The 20,974-nt window shown below is 45.5% G+C and overlaps 1 protein-coding gene across 7 annotated transcripts in view; it reads right to left on the bottom strand.

Annotated features, from left to right (window-relative positions):
• DOCK6 (dedicator of cytokinesis 6) overlaps positions 1 to 20,974 on the bottom strand; it is a 117,324-nt gene that overhangs the window by 64,653 nt on the left and 31,697 nt on the right. For all 7 annotated transcript variants that reach the window (XR_012084149.2, XM_072991604.2, XM_072991605.2 and 4 more), the window contains exons 4-14: positions 20,161 to 20,229; positions 16,583 to 16,712; positions 13,252 to 13,464; positions 12,471 to 12,556; positions 10,201 to 10,267; positions 9,034 to 9,183; positions 7,705 to 7,785; positions 7,318 to 7,474; positions 6,564 to 6,688; positions 5,771 to 5,864; positions 4,694 to 4,856 (exon numbers count right to left, since the gene is read on the bottom strand). Coding sequence is in view for 6 of the 7 variants with exons in the window: in XM_072991604.2 (XP_072847705.2) it covers positions 4,694 to 4,856; positions 5,771 to 5,864; positions 6,564 to 6,688; positions 7,318 to 7,474; positions 7,705 to 7,785; positions 9,034 to 9,183; positions 10,201 to 10,267; positions 12,471 to 12,556; positions 13,252 to 13,464; positions 16,583 to 16,712; positions 20,161 to 20,229 (1,335 nt within the window). In the remaining variant the exon portion in view is untranslated. The remainder of the gene's footprint in view (positions 1 to 4,693; positions 4,857 to 5,770; positions 5,865 to 6,563; positions 6,689 to 7,317; positions 7,475 to 7,704; positions 7,786 to 9,033; positions 9,184 to 10,200; positions 10,268 to 12,470; positions 12,557 to 13,251; positions 13,465 to 16,582; positions 16,713 to 20,160; positions 20,230 to 20,974) is intronic.

Here is a 20,974-nt window from a genome sequence, read left to right as displayed (position 1 = left end):
TGGAAAAGCTTGCCTCCAGAGGCCTCCAGGATGGAGGCCTCTGGTAGGTCATACCCTGTAACTTTCTCAAAACCACAAAACAATGTTCTGGTCACTTCATTTTTCGGGAGTTTCTTTTCAGGAGAGAACCAACACAGTGATTTATTTGGGACTTGTACATCCTGGAGGCCTCTGGAGGCAAGCTTTTCCATTTCTATTTTTTCCCTGGTGATGGAGTATTGGTGTGTATGTGGGGGGTGGGTGGGCAGTATGGTGCTCTGGCTTGTATATTTTACTCTCCTGCTCTATTCTGTTCACAGAACTAGTCTCTAAGATCCCTATGAGTCTCAAACTAGTGCCTCAATATGTGTGGACTCTATGCTTATCTATAATAAATGTGTACAAGGATCAGCCACATTAAAACTACCTTCCTAATATTGTGCAGGTCTCCCCTCTGCTGACAAAACAGCTCTGATGGCATGGACTCCACATGGACTCTGAATGCGTCCTGTGGAATCTGGCATGGTGCATCCTGCTACCATCTCTTCCCGGGTGAATGATGTGTGTTCACCTGGCCATCCACCTGATTCATCTCCTTCCATTGCTCCATAGTCTGATTCTGATGCTCACATCCTCCCTGAAAGTGCTTTTGGCAGTGGACAAGGGTCATCACGGACATTCTGACTGGTCTGTGGCAACGCAGCCCCATATACAGCAAATTGTGATGCACTGTGTGTTCTCACACCTTTCTATCATGGTCAGTGTTAAGTTTTTCAGCCATTTTAGTTACAGTAGCTCTTCCATGTGATTGGACCAGATGAATTAGCCTTTACTCCCCACGTGCCTCAATATGCCTTGGGCACCCACAACCCTGATGCCAGTTCACTGGCTGTCCCTCCTTGCACCACTTTTGGCAGGTACCAAACACTGTGTATCAGGTACACCCCGACAAGACTTGCTGTTTTGGAGATGCTCTGACCCAGTTGACTAGCCACTGCGATTTGGCCCTTGTCGGAGTCACTCAGATCTTTTCGCTTGCCCGCATTTCCTGCTTCCAACACATTGCTTTCAAAAATACTTCCATGGATCCCAGTAACACTTTCAGCAACACAAGAACTGACTCTTCCCTTGCTGCCTAATATATCCCATCCCTTGACAGGTGATATAATCAAGGCTACTCACTTCACCTGTCAGTAGTTTTAATGTTGTGGCTGATTAGTGTATGGTTATAGAGAGGGCCTCCATTTAGTTCAAACATGGCCTGTGCCTTCACAACTGTGGCAGCTAGAGAGAAGGACCAACCCAGAATTAAAAGGTATGTGGCACTGGTTCAAATACTCATAAAGAAATCTGCCCCTCCTTACTGCGGCCTGATCTCCTTGTAGATAATTAAACCTTATCTACAGGAAGATACCCAGTGAGGCACAGTCATTGTGTAATGGACTAAGACTCAGGAGGCCTGGATTTGAATCCTGGTTCAGCATGAAAACTCACTGGGCAAATGTGGACCTGGTAAAACCGCTCCTTAGATTTCTCACTTACCATGAAGGCCCTATTAAGGTTGCTTATAAAGTGGTGCCTCGCTTAGTGATGTTAATCCGTGCAGCAAAAATCGCTGCTAAGCGATTTCGTCGCTAAACGATTTTTAAAAGCCCATAGAAACGCACTGAAACCCCTTCAATGTGTTCCTATGGGCTCCAAAACACACCTTAAGCGAAAATCCTCCATTGCGGCGGCCATTTTCGGTGCCTCTAAAGCGAGGCAAAACAGCAGGCGGCCATTTTGGAACCGCCGATCAGCTGTGCGAAAATGGGGGGTTTGCAATGATCCCGGGGAAACGATCATTGCAAAGCCCCCATTTTCGCACAGCTGATCGGCGGGGCTTTGCGATGATCATGGGGACCCACCGATCATCGCAAAGCCCCGCCGATTGGCTGTGCAAAAATGGGGGCTTTGCGATGATCGCTTCCCCGCGATCATTGCAAAGCGAATTTTCCCCATAGGGGCCATCGCAAAGCAATTGCTTTGGCAATCGCAAAAACAGCGTCGCAAAGCGATTTCTTCGCTATGCGGAGCAATCGCTATGCGAGGCACCACTGTAAGTCAGTTCTGACTTGAAGGCACATAACGAAAATCTACAGGAAAAGACATCCAGCTGATAGCACCAAATACACACCAACTCATCAGACAGAAAATATCACCAACAGAGTGTGAAGGAAAAAAAAATTGGACTCTAAAGACACAAGGCTGCTTCCCTGCCAGTATTACCCTTCACACCTAAAATTCTTGGCACCATGAACTGGTGCCTCATAATAATAGTGCCCTGAGCTCTAGTGCACCAAAATCCTCTGGCCAAACCATGCTGGCTCTGTGGGACTCTTTGAGCAGTTATCCAAAGATTTCCAAACTCATGCATTGTATCAACCTTCCAGTCCTGCCAACAGCAACCCTCTGCTGATTGGAGTTGCAGCCGTCACCATCACCTTCTCCTCGCTTTGAAAAAAATCAAGCCAGATCGCAACCAGTTTTAATCTCATAAGCTTATTTTCAGCTTATCCAAATCTCTTTTAAGGTGCTGTCCGCTTTAACAGCATGAGCAGCAGGGGCAAGGATTAGGTGCGCTAGAGCTCAGGGCACTATTATTATGAGGCACCAATTCATGGTGCCAAGAATTTTAGGTGTGAAGGGCAATACTGGCAGGGAAGCAGCCTTATGTCGTCCTGGTTCTTAAAACTGTGTTGCTGTAAGACAGTGATAGCTTTGCACGATTAGGCTAGCCCTGCTAACAGAAGAGATAAATGCATAATCTCTTCCAAAAGGCCCCACTCAGAGGATTAGAAGCTTGCCGCATTACCTTCCTGGGCTAGAAGGCCAATTTGCCACATTAATTGTATTGCCTGTACAAAAAGCCTTGGTTAAGCAGAAGAGATAACACAGTCGTGACAGTCAAGAGGGCTTGGGGAGGTCAATCTATTGGGACCTCAGAGTGGACAGGGACAGAGGTCAGAGATCAGGAGTCCTTCATGTGTATCAGACGTTCCTGGCAAGGGGCAGGAATGCCCTCTATTAACCAATTGCAATTAACCCACCTGCCCACTGACACACATACAACAACAGAATGGCCCCATCTGAACCCTAATGGGAGCAACTCAGCAACAACGAATGGTTCAACAAATGGAACAGCTGCACTGGACCCGACAACAGGCAGGCAAAAAGGGTGAGGTTCTCCCAGGGAAGGGTGCTTAGATGTTTATCCAATGAGTGTCTGGGCGGCAGCAGCAGGGGGAGGTCCTTCTTCAAAGGCAGACCTCTTGCTCCAGACATCTATCCACCTGTGTCACTACCAAAATGAAACTACTTGGAAGGTCTAAGGGGAGGGAAGGAACCTGTCCCAGACCCCTGGCAAATGGGGGCGATGCATCCACCGTCGTATCAAATATGTACATATGCCTTACCAGTCTATGCTTCCATGTCCTATCAACAGGCCATAGCACTTTAAGAAAGGGAAGTCTGTTACGTGGCCTACCTACCTAACCATGTCTTACCTATCCCCCCCCCTTTTCCTCAGATCAAGAACCATGCAGTTGTCAGACCAAATGCAAGAGACAATGTAACAAAACTCAAGTCAAGCAGAAAGAGAGGATAGTGATCACTGGTGCAGAAAACCACTCATCTTGGAAGGTCATGTTGGCCTCGGGGCAGCTATTCAACTCAGCCTTCCTACAGAGAGTTGACCATGGCAGCCACAGGGTTATCTCATAAGGGATCAAGGGTAGACTGGGAAGACCAGCCAGCTTCACCAAGGAGGGCTTTCCTTCCCCTGATGGACATGGCTAAACATGGAGACCAAAGAGGAAGTCTACCCCCTGCTCACAGGAGGAAAAATGCAAGTGCTCCAAGCAGCTCTTTCCTGAAACCAAGGAAAAGAAGCAACCCTTCTGGAAAGGACATGGCTTTGGCCAAAAGCTGCTCACTTGTGGCACCGGAGATGGTTCTCGGGATGCAACGTTTATGACTTGAGCATCTGTTGCACGGTGTTCGTGAGCATCCTGTGCTGCAACTCTGCCTTGGCTACCAAACTAACCAGAAAGAGAAGCAAGACCATTCGTCTCCCATTAGAGAAGCCACTGGAAGGAAATGGCCATAAAGGTTCCTTAAAGACGGCGGCATCCTTTTTACATGCTGGGAAAGGACTGGATCACGATGACACCAGGTAAACAGTCAAGACCAAAGCCTTGGCGTGGAACCCTTGATGTTTATGTGCAGTTAGGACTCCAGACCCATCTATGCCTTGACAGGCAGTAGAAAATGGTTTTCATGAATCAAGATAAAGTTCCCTTTCACACACTATTAAGAAGCTACCATTCTGCAGCATAAACAGAGACGTCTTGTTGGCAACAAGCAGAAAACAGACAGAAAGGATGAACTTGGGTCAGGAATGGAAGGTTTTGCATGCCATCATGCTCCAGTAGAGAACGATCCCTCTCTTCTAGGTGTGTATGCATTATCTAGAACTTTGCACTTTTCACCTTCATTTGAGCCACTTGAAAATACACAGATGATTTTTAGCAGGAGAAGACCAGAAGAAGCACAGCTCGGCTGGGGAAAGCTAAGCACCATCAAGCACCACCAAGCCCACAAAATGGAGCTGATTTTCTCAATTCTGCCCACCAGCAGAGTCTTACTCCTATATTGTGACATGAAATACACCCACCTATATGTCGTGTGAGGTGTGTAGACCTCCCTGACTGGGAACTCAAGGATCTCCTTAGTGGGTCGGACACGGAGGTCTGGATAGGGTTTGACATGCAAAAGTTCAGGGGACAGACAGTAATGTGGGCTCTCCGGCACGGGTGAAATGTCGATCTTGAGTTGGGCTGTGTTGCAGAAACAAGAGACACACAGGTAAGAAGGTTTTGCATAAACAACACAACGAAGACTGGCAATGTGACTAAAGAGTGGGACGGGCAGTTACAGAGCCCCTGGGATTCCTGCTCCGGCTGGATCTCCCTCACATCAGAAGTCACTCTGAAGCTGAAAACTGAATATTAGGCATTGGACTCTTTGTTTCCCCCCCCCTTTACAATTACCACAATTCACCAGGAACTCCCCCAACTAGAGCTTCAGTAGCTTTAGCCAAAAAAATCCAAGTCCTCAGAGGAGTTTCACTACACACACATGTGGCTTGGCAGGTTTCTCTCTGCAGTGACAGTCATTAAGCAGCAATCGAAGTATTGCTACACAGAATTTTGCAACTTGACAGGTGATCTGCAAATCAACATTAGAGAGAAGGAATTCAAGCCTATTTCTCTCTGAATGTCCTGGGATTCTATCTATTAATGGGGTAATAGTCTCCTTTCGCACTGCTTCATACAATGGGCAGGTGAAGAACATGTGCTCTATGGTCTCAATCTCCCTCAAGTGGCAGGAGCATAACCTTTCAGCAAAATGAGTATTTTTATACTTCCCTTCTAGTACAGCAGAGGGGAAGGCCAAACACCTTGCCAATATGTTTTCGCTTCATTTTGTTAAAAAAAATCTTGGAAACATATACCTTCTGTGTCTTTGCAGAATAAATATGTTTATACCTTTGTGTGACCATTGTACATTCCTAACAAAATAGCTTTGATCCACCAAAACCCAAACCAAACCTTTCATCTTTTAGTATGCCACAAATGTCTTTGCTGGTTTTGTTGCAACAGACTAACATTCCTACTCCTATGGAACTCCCCACTCCATCGCAAAGTGTAACTGAATTACCCGAGACTGGCATACAGATGTCCCAACTCACCTGTGACAGGTCGGAGCCTCCTAAGAACAGATGATGGGCGTCTCATATCTGCCAGGAACTTGTAAAGGTCCTCATCACTGAGGCGATCACCTTCCTGCACGTTGAGTGGGGCAAAGAAGAGAAAAACGGGGAAAGTTCGTTGAATTAGAACAGGAGGGCAACATACAAACAAAGATTCTGTGCGTCCTTTGGTGACCGCGGCACATCTCTTCACATCGTGCCTTGCCTTCCTAATACTTCCAAGCTGCATTCCCATGGCAAGAGGGCATGATCACCACGTGATAATCCTAGGAAAAACACAACTGCTCAACCAACCAAAAGCAAGTATTCAGCTTCAGTCCATTCCTCCCATCTCATTTAAGAACTATAGCAACACTGGGGAAGTTAAAGGCAGTAAACCCTAATACACACTATCTGTCTTCAGCTCAGAGGTAATACACCTGCTTATCTCAAAGACACACTCTTCCTGCCTCTTAAGAAGTATTAAATTCAAAGGAGAATGATGTTATGACCAAAGTCCTGTTGCACTAGAGTAGGCCCACTCAATCAGTGGGGATTTAGTGAGCCAATGCCCCTATCAGTTCCACGGATTTAAACTGACTACTCTAGCTGCCACTTACAATGCTAAAGTAACTCACAACTAGAGTGGGCCCATTTGATTCAATGGAACGTATAGAGTTGACTTACCAAACCCCTACTGATTCTGTGGGCCTAGAGTAGCACCATTTACTATTCTAAGGAACAGAATTTTGGCCAATGATTCAGCTCAGCAAAATGTATCCTCCATCCCTACCTGCTTGAAGAAGTTGGTTACTGTAAGAGTAGCTGGGCGGAAGTTGCTGAAGCTGCATATCTCTTCCCCGACACTCATGCGCTCATATGCTTTCCTCTTGCGCTCATTCCAGGTGCCTTTGCGGTCTAGGAAAGAGGAAGGTGTGTCCAACAGGAGAGAGAGGTGTGTGCATACCTAAGCATAACCATGGACTATGCTTAGGCAACAAAAGAGAAGGAGGAGTGAAGAGAGCTGATTCCCTATGGACTCATGGCCCCAGGCCAGTTGTAATTGCTGCTTTTCTATTTCACACCTATGGCACGGTGACGTGCCTTGCAAAAGTAAGGAAAACAACAATGGTGACTGTAACACAGTCTGCAGACTCATTTATATAAATGTTCAACTGCAGCAGACATTTTTCAAGATCTATCCATGAATCATCAAATAATTCTCAATATTCTAGAGAATTTATCCACTCTGATTTTAAACCACTGATGTGTTAATGGCAGCAATGAAGTCTGGTATCACTTTGTGATAATAATCACAAATCATTCTGTCTCTGATCTTGTAGCACAATGTCCTCTGCAACCTATTTCCCGGATCTCTGGCTATAAATACACGTTTCCTTTCCTTCAGCAGCCCACATTCCCTGTAACGCTCAGTCCCCAAGGTGTGCTTCAGAATCAGTGCCACTGGAAAAAGTGGCAGCACATTCTTCCAAAAGGGAAACCAGACATTCCTTGTTTTGCACGTGGCTAGACATCATCACACCCACCGCTCTCAGACTCAGAAGCATCCCTCTCGAGCAGGCCAGTACTGTTGATGATATTCATTAGATGAATGGCTGTCCAGGCAAAAGGCATGCGGTACCGCCCCAAGCGGGTGCAAAACTGTTCCCCTGCCACCCTCAGCTTCTCTAGTTTCTCCTTGTTCTGCAAACACAAGGGGGAAATGTCACTACTACTTCCATAATTTCTGCACATAAAATATCCTTGTGTGGCACATTATTCCTATTCCTGACAAGGGTGGTGGAGGGGGAAAGGGGTGATCACCCAAGAAATGAATAATTCTGCTATAACTGAGACCTAAGGCTCAATCCAACAACCCCTGCCCCCACCGCTCCCCACATACAATGATTTCAACCCTCCTTGATTCCATCTACCTTCAGAGCATCTATTTCCTTCATGACCATGTATGGCTCACAGCATTCACCGATGTCCCCCTGCTGCAGCACCTTCTCCAGCTGTGCAAGTAGAAGAGAAACTGGTTACCGGAGAGGAAGCCTAGCAGATGCTACAGAACTGATCCAAGTCTATTGTGGACTCTTTCTTATGTTCAGTCCCTAGTTTTGGCAAGAGATGCTCCCATTCATGGCTCAGGCACCTGAGGTCTGCAACCTGAGAAGAGCTCTATCCACAGAATTGGACTTGCTCAGCAATAAACAAGAAGCCCCATGAGAAGACAAGACCAACTTCAGCCCGTACAAGTGCCATTCAAAAGCCTTGGCACATTTGTTTGTTCTGAATTGCCCAGCGCAAAAAGAAGCACAGAGAAGGACTCTAAGGCCGAATTCTCCTGACTACTGGGATCCTCCCAACTCCGCAATACCCTTCCCTCTTTCTTAATATGTCGGTTTCTGGTTTCATGCTTCTTAAAAGGCAGCCGGGATTCTTAAGACGCTACAGTTTGAGCCTCGTGGCGCAGTGGTTAAAACGCTGTACTGCAGCTAAAACTGTGCTCACGACCTGGGGTTCAAATCCCAGGTAGTCGGTTCAAGGTTGACTCAGCCTTCTATCCTTCCGAGGTCAGTAAAATGAATACACAGCTTGCTTGGGGGGGGGGGGGGAATGTGTAGCCTGCATAATTAACTTGGAAACCGCCCAGAGTGCTTGAAGTGCTATGGGGTGGTATATAAGCAGCACGCTTTGCTTTGTTTTTTACATTTTGTGAATATTTACGCAGACCACACAAACATACTGCAACGTTCAGCCCTGCCCTCACCTGTCCGTCACAGCTGGGCAGTGGAACAGCAGCCAATGAGGGGACGGAAGGTGGTGCTAAAGGGGGAGGAGCTGGGATATAAAGGGGTGTGTATGGTGTTCGAGAGGGAGATTGAGATGAGAGTAAAAAGTGATTGTTAGGAAGAGTGAGAGAGAAAGCCTGTCAGTGAGGGAAAGTCTGTGAGAGCTAGTGTCTGAGAAACAGTGATAGATTAATTGATTTTACACCTGTGATTTACTACTTTTATTTTTTTTGTGAATCAATAGACCTGTTTTGTTTGAGAGAAACCCTAGTCCTTTTTGATTTAAAGGACAGGTTGGTGGCAGCAGTGATTAAAGTGAAGTAGCAACCACCCTCTGAGGTTTGAGGGTGGCTGTTACACATACATACAGAAAAAAAAGTATTTTCTTGCCCCTAAAAGAACTGTATCCCAGCATATTATTTATTATACTGGGCTCTGGAAATGCAGCGGAGGGCCAGGCAATTTTACCTTGATCACCAAGAAGATATCTGGAGAAGGATGTGTGAGAGAGAAGATAGCTGAACGAGCCAGAGTGGAGATGGCAGGATGTGCACTGTGAGCTCGCAGGAGGCCTTTCATGTGCTCCGAATTGAGATCGAAGTAAAAGTTTTCAGAGATCTAGAAAAGTAGAGAGAAATAAGCAAAAAAGTTCACACGCTTTATGTGACCTGACACAATTTATTCCCCACCACAGCCATAAACAGAACAACAACCAGGCAACCAACCAAGGAAAATTTTGCACATCACATCTCCTGGAGAAGGCTTGTTTGCTACAGTTTTAGAAGCTAGCTTACTGCTGCCACCACTATTTGCACAAGATAGTGGATTAGTTCGTTCACACAGACATGGAGAAGCAGCACTGCTTCTTACTGACACCTGCTAGATCCTTCTGGTAACACACTAACTAAACTCAAAGGCCATGAGCAATGTGGAGGAAAAAAAAAGAGTTAGCGCAGGGAACCAAGGGAACAGGGAAGGAAACCAGCAGGCCTCCTGTTGTCACTGAAGCCAGCAGATATCCCTGAGCTGAGAGGGAACAGGCAAAACATAACCTTTGGGAGAGGAGGGCCCCACTGTAGCACCTCCCTATGCAATGCCCTGATCTCCCTGTCCCTCAGGGCTCGGCTCAGGAGACCCAGCCTGCTTTCTCTAGAACTCCAAACTAAAAGGGACATTTTTCTGGCATGAACCCAAGAGGAACACCTGAAGGCAGGATAATGTCTAGAGAAGGAGAAAAGTCCAACTCTTTCAGACATCTGGAAATAGGCCCCACTTTTCTTGGGGGGGGGGAGAAGAAGGGGCAGAAGGTTTCAGTTATATGCGAAGAAATGAGTCCACATCAAGGGGCCCTCTGTATGTGTCACTATCCCCTGCGACATAATACAGAGGAGAATAAACCCAGTGTTCTCCCTGTCTATCAAACCAGTGTGTATCAAAAAGACTTTGATAATTCCAGGCAGCTTTCCAACCTGCCACTCACGGGCAAGGCTCCCTCCCTTGTCTCCAGCTGTGCTTCACCCTTTGTCTGTCTTACAATCTGAATCTTGTTCTAGTTGAAAGAAAAGAGATGCCCAGCACCAATGATTGCTCCAGCTACTGAGGCTCAATAGGAGAGCAGAAAGGGGGGGGGAGTACCTTTTTCTTCTCTTTCACATCATAGAGTGCCAGGGATCCAAAGATGGGCTCAATTTCTATCTCAAATCTATTCCATGGAGGAGGAGGGACGAAGGAAGAGAGAGAGAGAGAGAGAGGAATGTCATTAAGAAGACTGTTTAGAGAGAGAAAACGATCAAAGCCGAAGACTTTGTCTTGATCCAGCAAGGTAATTGTTTTATATATATATGATTGTATTATTGTTATGTTGTTAGCCGCCTAGAGTGGTCCTAACAAGATTAGATAGGCGGGATATAAATTAAATAAATAAATAAATAAATAAATAAATAAATAAATAAATAAATAAATAATAGTAAGACATTTCATTTTGACTTCAAAAAGAAAGAAGAGTCCTGTGCTGCCAGCCTTCAAACCAGTTTATGCAATACAAAGCACAATGTGTCACAAGCAAAGAATTGTTCCTATAGAACAAATAACGTCACAATACAAAAGGTAGCCAATTTCCCCCCTTCTACTAGTCAAATGGATTGTTGGGCAAAGGGGGAAAGGATTCTCTTCTGGTCAAGACAACTAATAATTCCAAGAGATATTGGAGCTTCACAGCACATAAGACACTGTTCTGTATTATTGGAGCCTCTAATGATCCACAGGAAAAAAAATGGCCCTCCTTCTCCCCTGAATGATGCAGCTCTAAAATAAATGACCCGAAATATTAAAGAACTGGAATATTGGTGGTTATTCTGCACAAAGCAGCACCTTTTGTAGCTGCCTGTGTTACATCTTCTTTTTGGCAAACTAGGTCTTCAGAATCTTATAGAGCTATCTAAAATGCTATGTGAGAGTCACGAGACGAGTCTCCACTTAGAAAAAAAAATTAAATGATGCTGTTTTGAGCAAAAAGGGAAGACACGAACTCTTCTGAGCAAAAAAGCTGAGCAGGAAAACTGGATTTGTTCTGCTATCAGCCTGATGGCAGCTACATGCTCACAGCTAAGGTCCACTTACACCCAGATAGACGGCTTATGAGAAAGTTTACAATTGCACGTGGCCAATTTCCAAACACTGCCAGGGACATACACTGAGTAGAGGCATGGATGGCATAAGCCGTGTGCCTGGAGCGGATTCTATGGGCTGGACTGCCAAGGATGTGCAAGGGATCAACGACACTGTTCGCATTCTCCATCAGCTGCCAAAGCCAAGCAAAGGTGACCCAAAGAGGATGGCCTCTCTAGGGTTCCTAGGTTTCATGTTTTGAACCGCACGTCAATTGCCCAGGGGAGGAAGAGAAAGGGGCTGCTGTCATTGAATGGTGGTGGTGGTGGTGGTGGGTGTAGGCAGGTGAAGGACCGGCTTAGAGAACACTTCAGTGGTATTGGCTGGAATGCTGTGCAGGGGAGGAGCTTCTCCTGACACTACGCTGGGAACACTGGGAAACTTCTGGAGCATCTGGTTTCTCAGTGGCTGCCACTGCCACTGAGCTGCATGGATCTGTTGTTCTCCTACTAGGAATGGCAGGCAGGTGATAGGACCCAGGGGAAGCTTGTGTGGCAGGCAGCAGCAAACTCTGCCTCCAGCTGCTGCTGGTGGTAATGAAGCTGCTGCCACCACCACCGGGCAGAAGCTGTCAAGATGAGCCGCTGCCTCACATGTGAGGGATCATTCCTCTTACCCTGGCCCCAGCATTTGGAATCTGGCTGTGGAAAAAAAGTGGCCTTTCACAGCTGGGGAAGGGACCGAGGCGGCAGTCTGTAGAACCTCTTTAAAAATGGGCAGGGAAGGAACAAAGGAATGCAGCTTGCTGGCCTCCACCTCTGCCTGAGGTGGCACTAGTTATCTAAATGTTTTTATTAAGAGGGAGTTCTATTTTAAAAATTAAAAACCCTGCATCCTACACTACTGGGATAGGTTGGAACATCCTGGTCGCAGTGGCTGAGCTACCCTCCATTCACTGCTTACTGGAAACAAACAGAAAATATCTGGGGTGGGGAGTAGAGTAGGAGTATCTTTAATCCTCTTTTGCCATCTTTTCAGCCAGCATGGCTATTGCAGCCGCCATTTTGTTTCAGGGAGACTCTCTACTGGGAAGGGATGAAACGAATACAAAAGTGAAAGCTAGGCACTTTTTTGGTCTGCCCCCCCCCCCTTTGTTGCAATATGAAAGGCCCACCCCTCGTGGACAACCACCCCATTCCAACATCCCATCCTGAAGCAAAAACAAAACCCTGACCTACGCCCAAAGCTCCGGGTATGTCCTGATGGCTCCACGGCCATTCTACTGAATGCCGACTTACTTCAGAGACAAGCACTTCACTAAGATCCTCTGCCCAAAGTGCTCCTTTGGAACTTCTGGGAGGCCGCAGCGCTCGACGGCTTCATCCTGAGGAAGGAAATGGAAACACGCCAACTCTGCCATCAGGGGTTTGCCGCTGGGAAAATGCTGGCAGAACGGCTCAGAACGACGACAGCTCTAACGGGAACGGCCTGGGACAGAGGAGACCTCGGAAGAAGAACTGAGAGCCAAGGAAAACTACCTCCCACAGGTCCTGCCCCTCATCCAGAGGTGGGCATTTTGCAACCTGAGCCTAGCATGCATGCATGCATGCTCAGAGGGCCTTTTGTGTGGCTGGCTGCCAAAGAGGTGACCAAAACCAGAGATTTAGGCCTCCAGCAGATGCAACTCTTCGTTTAATGGTTACCTCCTCTGATCCATTTACATAAAGGGGGAGGCGACAAAAACCTGCAAGTGACCTTTCAGTCACTTCAGGTTTCAAGAAAATGGTGTGGGCGCAGCCCACAAGGGTTGGGGGAAACGGTGTGGGCACAGACCGTGTGCCCCTGCTTTAGGCACTTTTTCATATGTCTCAACCCCACTCCTGCTCCCCTTTTCTGATCAAACCACTCTTCTCTTGACCAAAAACGCATCGTCATTGCGGCATGTGTGTCGCATTCTCCACACAACCAGTTCTGTATATTCTGGCAAGCTCCCTAAGTCCACAGTTGAACACACTGCCATCTCTTGGGCTATACAGGATTCCACAAAAGGCTGACAGGATCTCTGGGTCTTGGGCTCACCTCATCAGGAGCGGGATAAAGAGCCAGAATCTCACTGTGTCGGTTCTTCTTCCGCAGCTCCTCATTGGTGCGGTCTGTCTCCTCAATGGCAGTGCGCACCAAAAGCGAGCGCAACAAGAAGTCAGCGGCAGAATTCTTGAGGTCAAAAATGCTGGAGGCCCAGCTCCCCCTGGGTGTATCATCCAAGGAGGCAGAGCAGCGTTTCAGGTCGTCCTGGAAGGGACAGAGAGAACCTGCTTTGAGAGGTGACCCACCACAAGGCCTCACGAACAGCCACCACCGCTCCTCCTGGTGGCAACAGCAAACTTCTGAGAGCATTGAGCAAATGCCAATCAACGCAAAGGATTTACCTGCTCAGCACATGTGACTGCAAAAGGAAGTGCAATGTTAGTGCAAACATACCAGCCAAAACAGTGTCATTTTCTGCCTCTGCTAGCCTTGCCTTCTCTTCAGCTGCTAGATCAGACCACATGCACAGCAGTGGTAACTGTGGTCCTCCAGATGTTGAGCTTCAAGTCCCATAATACACCTTTCCCTGTCTGTGCTGGCAAGGGCTAATCAGTCTTGTAGGCCAAGACCACCGGCACGCATACACTTGCATACCTCTGATATACACAGCCTAGCAAGAATTAACACGTTATAATTTCCATAAGAGTTTGAAGGGAATCTCTTCTGTAGACCCCCTTGTCTTTCATTGGGCTACACATAATAGCAGTTAATTGGGTTCAAAATTTTGTTGGGTATTACTACCTTTTTCCCATTCAATCATGGGAACTAGAATCCTGATTGCCTTGAAAGTAATTTCCGTAGAAATGGTCTATACCACAAAAGGCTTTGCATTTTGGAGGCCAACAAGACAAGGATAAATGGGTATAACTGACACAGTCTGTCACATTGTCTGGAATCCTGTGTCTCTAATGGGAAGATGATGATGTTCTCAAGTCTGTTTTACTCAGAACACTTGCCCCCACCCCCAAATAATGCACAAGTGCAAGGATTTGCAAGGAGCTCCCTTCTACCAATCTTCTCTAAAATTCCACCCCCTCCCACATAACCCAGGTAAAGATGAAAATGTTGGATGGCTCTGCAAGGGAGACTGAATGATCTAAACATTCCTCCTAGCCCCACCAATTCTGTCCTACACAGGGTCCTCCCACCTTTACCTTCTCTCAGGAAATGCAGGTTTAGAAATGTACATGTTCCGCTACAGCAACGTAGCTTAACCATGGGACTCAGATTCTTTTGATGGCCTTCATCTATGACAATTTGTAGATAACTTAAAAGCTAGAGAGGATCAAGGCATAAAGCTTTGCTGGCCTGCTTTGCTGGCTCCTTTATTTCAGCTTCTGCTGCCAACTGAAGCAGATAAGTTTCCCTTCTGCACTCTATGGACGACAAATAGGGCAATCTCTATGCAGAAGAATTAATGGATTCTAATTTGGCATCAGGAACGGCAACACACAAGAACTGATGCAAGAATAGGCAATGCCTTTATAGTCCACTAATAAAAAAGAAAAAAAACCATACAATACACAAGCTTTCGTGGTCAAATCTCACTTCTTCAAAGCAAGTACCAAAAGTCCAAATGTTCATGACAAGATGAGGTTTACCAGGAGGTAGGTGACTCTTAGATGTAAACTTTTTGGCAAGATGCATCTGTCTTAAGATGAGGCAGTATGGGTGTTGTTTTAAAGTTACAGCTGAGGCAGCTGTAGTTTGGATTTCACACCCCAGTTCTTCAAACAAAGGGGCACAGACCATGCAGACAAGAACCTATTTCAGAACATTTCAGTCTATCTGGACACTCTTTGAATGACTTGAAAGTCACCATTTTGAGGGGGGGGAAAACACTACAAAGCTGAAAGAGAAACAGCTGAGATGAGGTATATTCAGTCCACTTCAAAGGACTGAATATCAATTAAGGGTTCTTAAGTCATTATGAAGTGCAAAATCCTACACTCATTCTCAGTTTGCCATCTGCGTCAATTATGCTATTGTTACCTTGTAGACTAGTAACTGAATTTATTTACTGCCCGATCGCCTATTTGATTACTAATGATAGACGGCCATTTTGTCCATTATCCACATCCTCACCTGGTCATGGGACCATATACTAAATATGACAATCACACAGTCTCACTCTTATGTTTGGGGAAGCGGACTTTGCTTTTCTGAATGATATGCTTTCCTCTTCTCCCATGCCTTTCCTTCCATTCTGCCATTTTACACTTTAGATTTATCTTCAAAAAAAGGGGGGGGGGAAGGATTTCCCCTTAAATTAAGCTTTAATTATGAGAATTATGTAAAGTAATCAATTCCCAAAGATTTCTACAAATAAAAATAGAATTCATGTAGACCCCTCTTAGTAGAATGCATCCTTTCAAGCACTTTCCATGCTGTTGAAGGGCAAACAATGATGGAGAAGACCCGGACCCAAACCTTCCTGTTCCATCTCGGGCCACAATCCAGGCATCTTCTGCAATATCACCCTATTTTAGCTCTGAATAATTTCTTTCTCAGAAGTTTCTCTCAGAAAATGCACACATTTCTTTTTTAAACTATGACCTTTGAATGTCGCCTGTATTTTCAGTTACTGGAATAAGTCTGAGGTTTACATGGATTTCTGCCTACATTTTTGATGCAGAGCAACAAAAGGTTTTTTTTTCTCCTTCTCCATTCATAGTTCACTCGCCTATACTCCCAAAACACATGGGGAGGACCAATGGAAAACAAAAAAACAGGTTTTCAGCACATAGCCAGCTTTTCAGAAATGTGGTTATTACATGTGGAATTTCTAAATCCTTAATTAAAATCAAAGAGATCAGTCCAACATACTGCTGATACATCTGAACTTGAATCCCTCTTTGTCAAGAGCACAAACCTAGAAATGTCGCAACACATCCAGAAGCCTTTTTGTGTATCACAACACTTCAAGAAGCGATGCACTGGAACAGCACTGAACTTCATGGACATCGAACCCCCGGACGACAGTTGAGGTCAAGGAAAAGTTTCTGCACACATCCAAAGCTCTGGCCACTTCTGGTCAAACATAATCTGATTGCCTTGACATTTTAATTGGTTTTTGATTTTGTCTATATTTCACATACCTCTATGATTCTGAATTGTGCAACACTCCGATATGAAGGAAGATCACATTACTAGTTGTCCAGGAGTCACAGACTGAATCTTATATTCTGAAACCAAGTGATTCTCTCTCAATTAAGAAAAATAGACTCAGAAACATACTGCAACCCCTTAGCTCAGGCTGGCAATAAAGAACATAAAATCAGCTGAGCCAGCAAACGACACCAACAATGCTGATTTGACATACCGAATCCGCCTGATTACTCCGCTCTTCAGCTACTTCATCAAGCTCAAAGACTTGCCGAGGCTGCCCTTTCTGCCTCTCCCTCTGTCTCTCAGTAGTAATAGGATTGTACATGGTGCTCAACTTTTGGTACCTAAACAAGGACGGTAAGAATGGTTGTTACTGGTTGCTAGGGATGAATGACACAGGCAGCATGAACGCAGAGGACAACTGACAGACAATCACATCCTTCTCTTTAAAGGGGGTGCTCGGCTTTCTGTGAAGGGTTCATAGAACTGTACAGCACTTAATCTAAAAGGAAATAATATCATGGCTATGACTAATGTGGCATATTTAGCCTTAACTAATTATATGGCATATTTAGCCTTGAGAAAAGAAGACTGAGGAGAGATATGATACCACTTTTCAAATACTTGAAAGGCTATCATGAAAAGGAGGGGCAGGATCTCTTCTCAATTATCCCAGAGTGCAGGACATGCAACAATGGGCTCAAGTTACAGGAAGCCAGTTTTCAGTTGAATATTAGGAAAAACTTCCTACTGTTAGAGCAGTACGACAGTGAAGCCAATTACCTCAGAAGTTGGTGAGTGCTCCAGCACTGGAGGCATTCAAGAGAAATTTAGACAACCACCTGGCAGACATCCTTTGATTTGGATTCCTACATTGAGCAGGGGGTTGGATTTGATGGCCTTATAAGCCCCTTCCAACTTCATGATTCTAAGACTACAGAAGACAGGTTCAGCTGCCAGAACAGGTTTTCCTACTAGAGGAAGTGCACACATTAATGCAAGCATGGCAACTTGAGCAGAAGTTGCCTGTGCTGCACAATTCATGGAGGGAGACGAAGGGGACGTTTGAGCCAGCAAACAAAAGAATTAACCACAAGGTTCTGAAATTGGTGAGCTGATCAGTTCTAAAACATTCAGGTTCTAGTGTTGCCCAATTTTCCTAGATAAACAGTTTTGAAATATTTATTGAAAAGTGGCATAGAGAAATGCTTGGCACCAATTGAAGGTGAACCCACATGACTGTGGAGAGTGGAGTTTCTTTTTTCTTTTTACTTCATATGCACACTTAATAATGATATTAATAGTGACAATGGGTGGAGAAGGACTGCAGAAGTGGGATTATCCCTCACTCCCAGTCCTTTGTCCTTCTAACAAGCCTATTGAGATCATTGGGAACTGGAACCAGCATGGAGGGATCTCCTACCATCTCTCCTCAGACTGAAGAAGCTACTTGGATGAGCTGCAAAATGTTTCAACCTAACAAGAAAGAAGTCCACTTCCAGATAACCACACCTGGATGACTAAGAATCTTCATAGATATCTTAATATCACTACCTACGGAAAAACAAGCACCGATGCCCTCTGGGCTATATGCATCACTCTTGACTCCTTAACTAGACATAGAAGGGGTAAAAGGCCACCTTCACCATGTGTGCCCCCAAGGGCCTACCTCCTCAGTAACATGCAGTGAAATAAATGTGACATGGCATAACCATGGGCAGGTTGCAGCATCCTCTCTGCAAACAGCTTCTGACAATTTGCATTTGGGGGCCAGTGAAAAAAGATGTCATCATGCCATGCCTTATTTTACTAGGCATTCCAAGGCAACTAAAGATTATCAACTTCTAGATAGGGTCTTTATTAGCTTTGCACTTAGAGCAGTGCCAAAGAAGATATCTATGTTATTCAAGAAAGGATCACATTTTCATAGTTGTGCTATCCTAAGAGTCCCAATTCCACTAAATAGGGGAACTGTAGCTAATAGCTAACTTCTCAGTGGATATTGGGAGTATCCACTGGAACAACGCAAGGGTGGAAGAGGCCTGGGACAGAGGGCAAGGCGATTCCAGCTCACTCCGGTATGCATTTTTCTGCTACTATAGCCAAAGCAAAGCCTGGGAAAGCTACTATTTTGGACAAGATCAAATCAAAAGTGGCAAATCTCCACTGTGGCAACGTTCAACTGTGGCCAGAACAAACTTACACCTTCCCCCCAACCAGCCTAATCCTAGTAGAGCACGTAACAGCTGACCTAGTTGTTTGCTTGCTTTCTGTACTGTTGGAGCAAGGTGTGGCTGGCACTGGCCTTGCTCTGGGCTGCAAAGAGCATCACTCATTATATGCTGAAAGCAGAACATCTGAAAGTGATGCTTCGCTAGGGCAGGAAGCCATGACTGCTTCTGATGTCACCCACTCTGTCAACAACAGCGGATGCACTCCCTTGGTCAAAGCATGCTGAAATCAATTGGAATCGCCTATTGAGTGAGGCAAGTCATCCATCACAGGGTACGAGGTGGGGCGATGAAATGCTTATTAGGCAGAAGCCAAGGTCTATCTTGCCTGACAGAGTGAGTTCTGTGTGAAAGGCTCCTGGAAAGCAAGGCTGACATGCCGTTACCCAGAGCAATGATGATGGCACGTCAGAGAGAAAGAACTCATCTATCCCTGGGTGTCTGTGCAGGCAATAATTACACAGCTGCTAAAAATACTTGAGCATCTATGGTCGTGTGTATAACATGCACCAAAAAAGCCTTGACAGAGACTTCAGTGCACTATTAAGTAAATAGCAAACAATTTACTCCAAAGTGGTTCAAAGGAGCTTCTCTAACATGTTTTCAGAGTTTGCCCATCTCCCTCTTTGCCTTTTCTTGCTCCTCAGTGAGGACTCAATGGGACAGATGAAAAAAACAATTGGTGTGGAGGAGCAAAGAGCTGGGAAAAGCCACTATACAATTAACTGCATTAAACAATGAAGCACAAGGCTCAGCTGACAAACATAAATTACGTGGGTTTATTTTAGTAAAAGATGTGGCACTTTCAGCTTGCAGGCCACATCGGACACACAGGAAAGACCCCTATGGGGCATCAAAGGTGGGCATGCCCTAAACCCCTCCATCTCAGAAGGGAGAGGAGGCAAGAGAACAACCGACCATAGGATGAGAGTGGCAACTGAATTTTCTGGGAACTCAGCAGAAGCCTCAAGGAGCACACCTGACTGCCCAACATTTTATTCCTTGGTGGACTTTCCTTGCCAGGGAAGAGACCGTAAGAGTGAAGCCAGGAAGGACTCAAGTTCCACCTGGAACTGTAGCTTCTTCAGGCACCAGCCAAGTTCCTTCTCCCTCCCACCACCTTGCCAGGCCAACTGGAGCAATCAATAGGCCCGAGAGCTGGTGCATAACTCAATGAGCATCTGGGGCAAAGCAAAGGTGGATGCCTGCCTAAATCCTTCTCCCAATATTTGCTATCCTGCAGGCAAAAGTCTCTTGACTAATACCTAAAGGAGCCACTCCTCCAGTGATGTGCTTTTTCTCCGAGTAGAGGAGAACAAAGCTCGGTGCCATTCTCTGTGAGAAGCCACAATGGGCTGGATGGTATCAGGAAGCCGAGCTTCCGAGAGGGCCTTGCTCTCTGACTGCATCTGCCCCACTGTATTGGTCCGAGGGAACCACCTGGCCCCCTGGGAGCAACTGTGTTCCTCAACCCCGATCACAGACAGATGATGACACTCAGTGTATGTCATCCAACCCACAACAACATATCACAAGAAGAGGGCTGAGTTACCAAACCTACTTCCTCTGGACAATGACCCAGTCTTCCGTGTAGACCTGGACAGCATCTCGTACACGAGCGTCCTGTTTCCTGGAAGAAAAGAAGATGGAGAAGACTGTAGACACATGAGGCTGACTAGCAGAGTGGATAATCAATTGATTTGAATCAACGTTTAAACAAAATAATGGTTTTAAATTTAAATCATTAAAAACAATTTAAAAAATTAAGTCATGAATTACATTGTGACCTGAATCAATTTGATTTAAATCAAATCTGCCCTGCTGACCAGTGAAAATGTTCACAAGCTACGGATGCCCAGAGACATATTTGCAAGGCTAATTTACAATGAAGCTTTTATTCACATGTTTTGCGTCCATACCTTTAATAAAACAAATAAATCTCCTTGGATTTTTTTTTCTCCCATACATGTCACAAAACCCTAAAAATACCTTCTCCCGTTAGATGCAAACTGGAAGCTAACTCCTGTAAGCTACTGACCTTAGGATTTGCTCATCTAAAGACTGGCTTCTGAACAGCAAGATCTTAATTTGAGGACCACCCCCACCCATAAAATTTTACTTATCACATTGTCGAACAGGTTTCCCCTGCCCTTTCCTTTCCTGTTTGAAAGGGAAACCACTGCTTGTTAAGCAGCAGAAAATGGGCAAGTGCTAATATAGAAAATGCCCATGGACTATCTGACCCTTTGTCCTTGTATATCTCCATCCTGAGCTGAAGGGTTACTACAGCAAAACCTTGAAAATGTAAACAGAAGCAAATGATGATGATGATGATGATGATGATGATGATGATGATGATGATGATGATGATGATG

Source organism: Pogona vitticeps, chromosome 2 (genome assembly GCF_051106095.1).
Source record: "Pogona vitticeps strain Pit_001003342236 chromosome 2, PviZW2.1, whole genome shotgun sequence".
In the NCBI taxonomy this organism is placed as follows: domain Eukaryota; kingdom Metazoa; phylum Chordata; class Lepidosauria; order Squamata; family Agamidae; genus Pogona; species Pogona vitticeps.
This window is presented reverse-complemented; position numbering and strand designations above follow the sequence as displayed.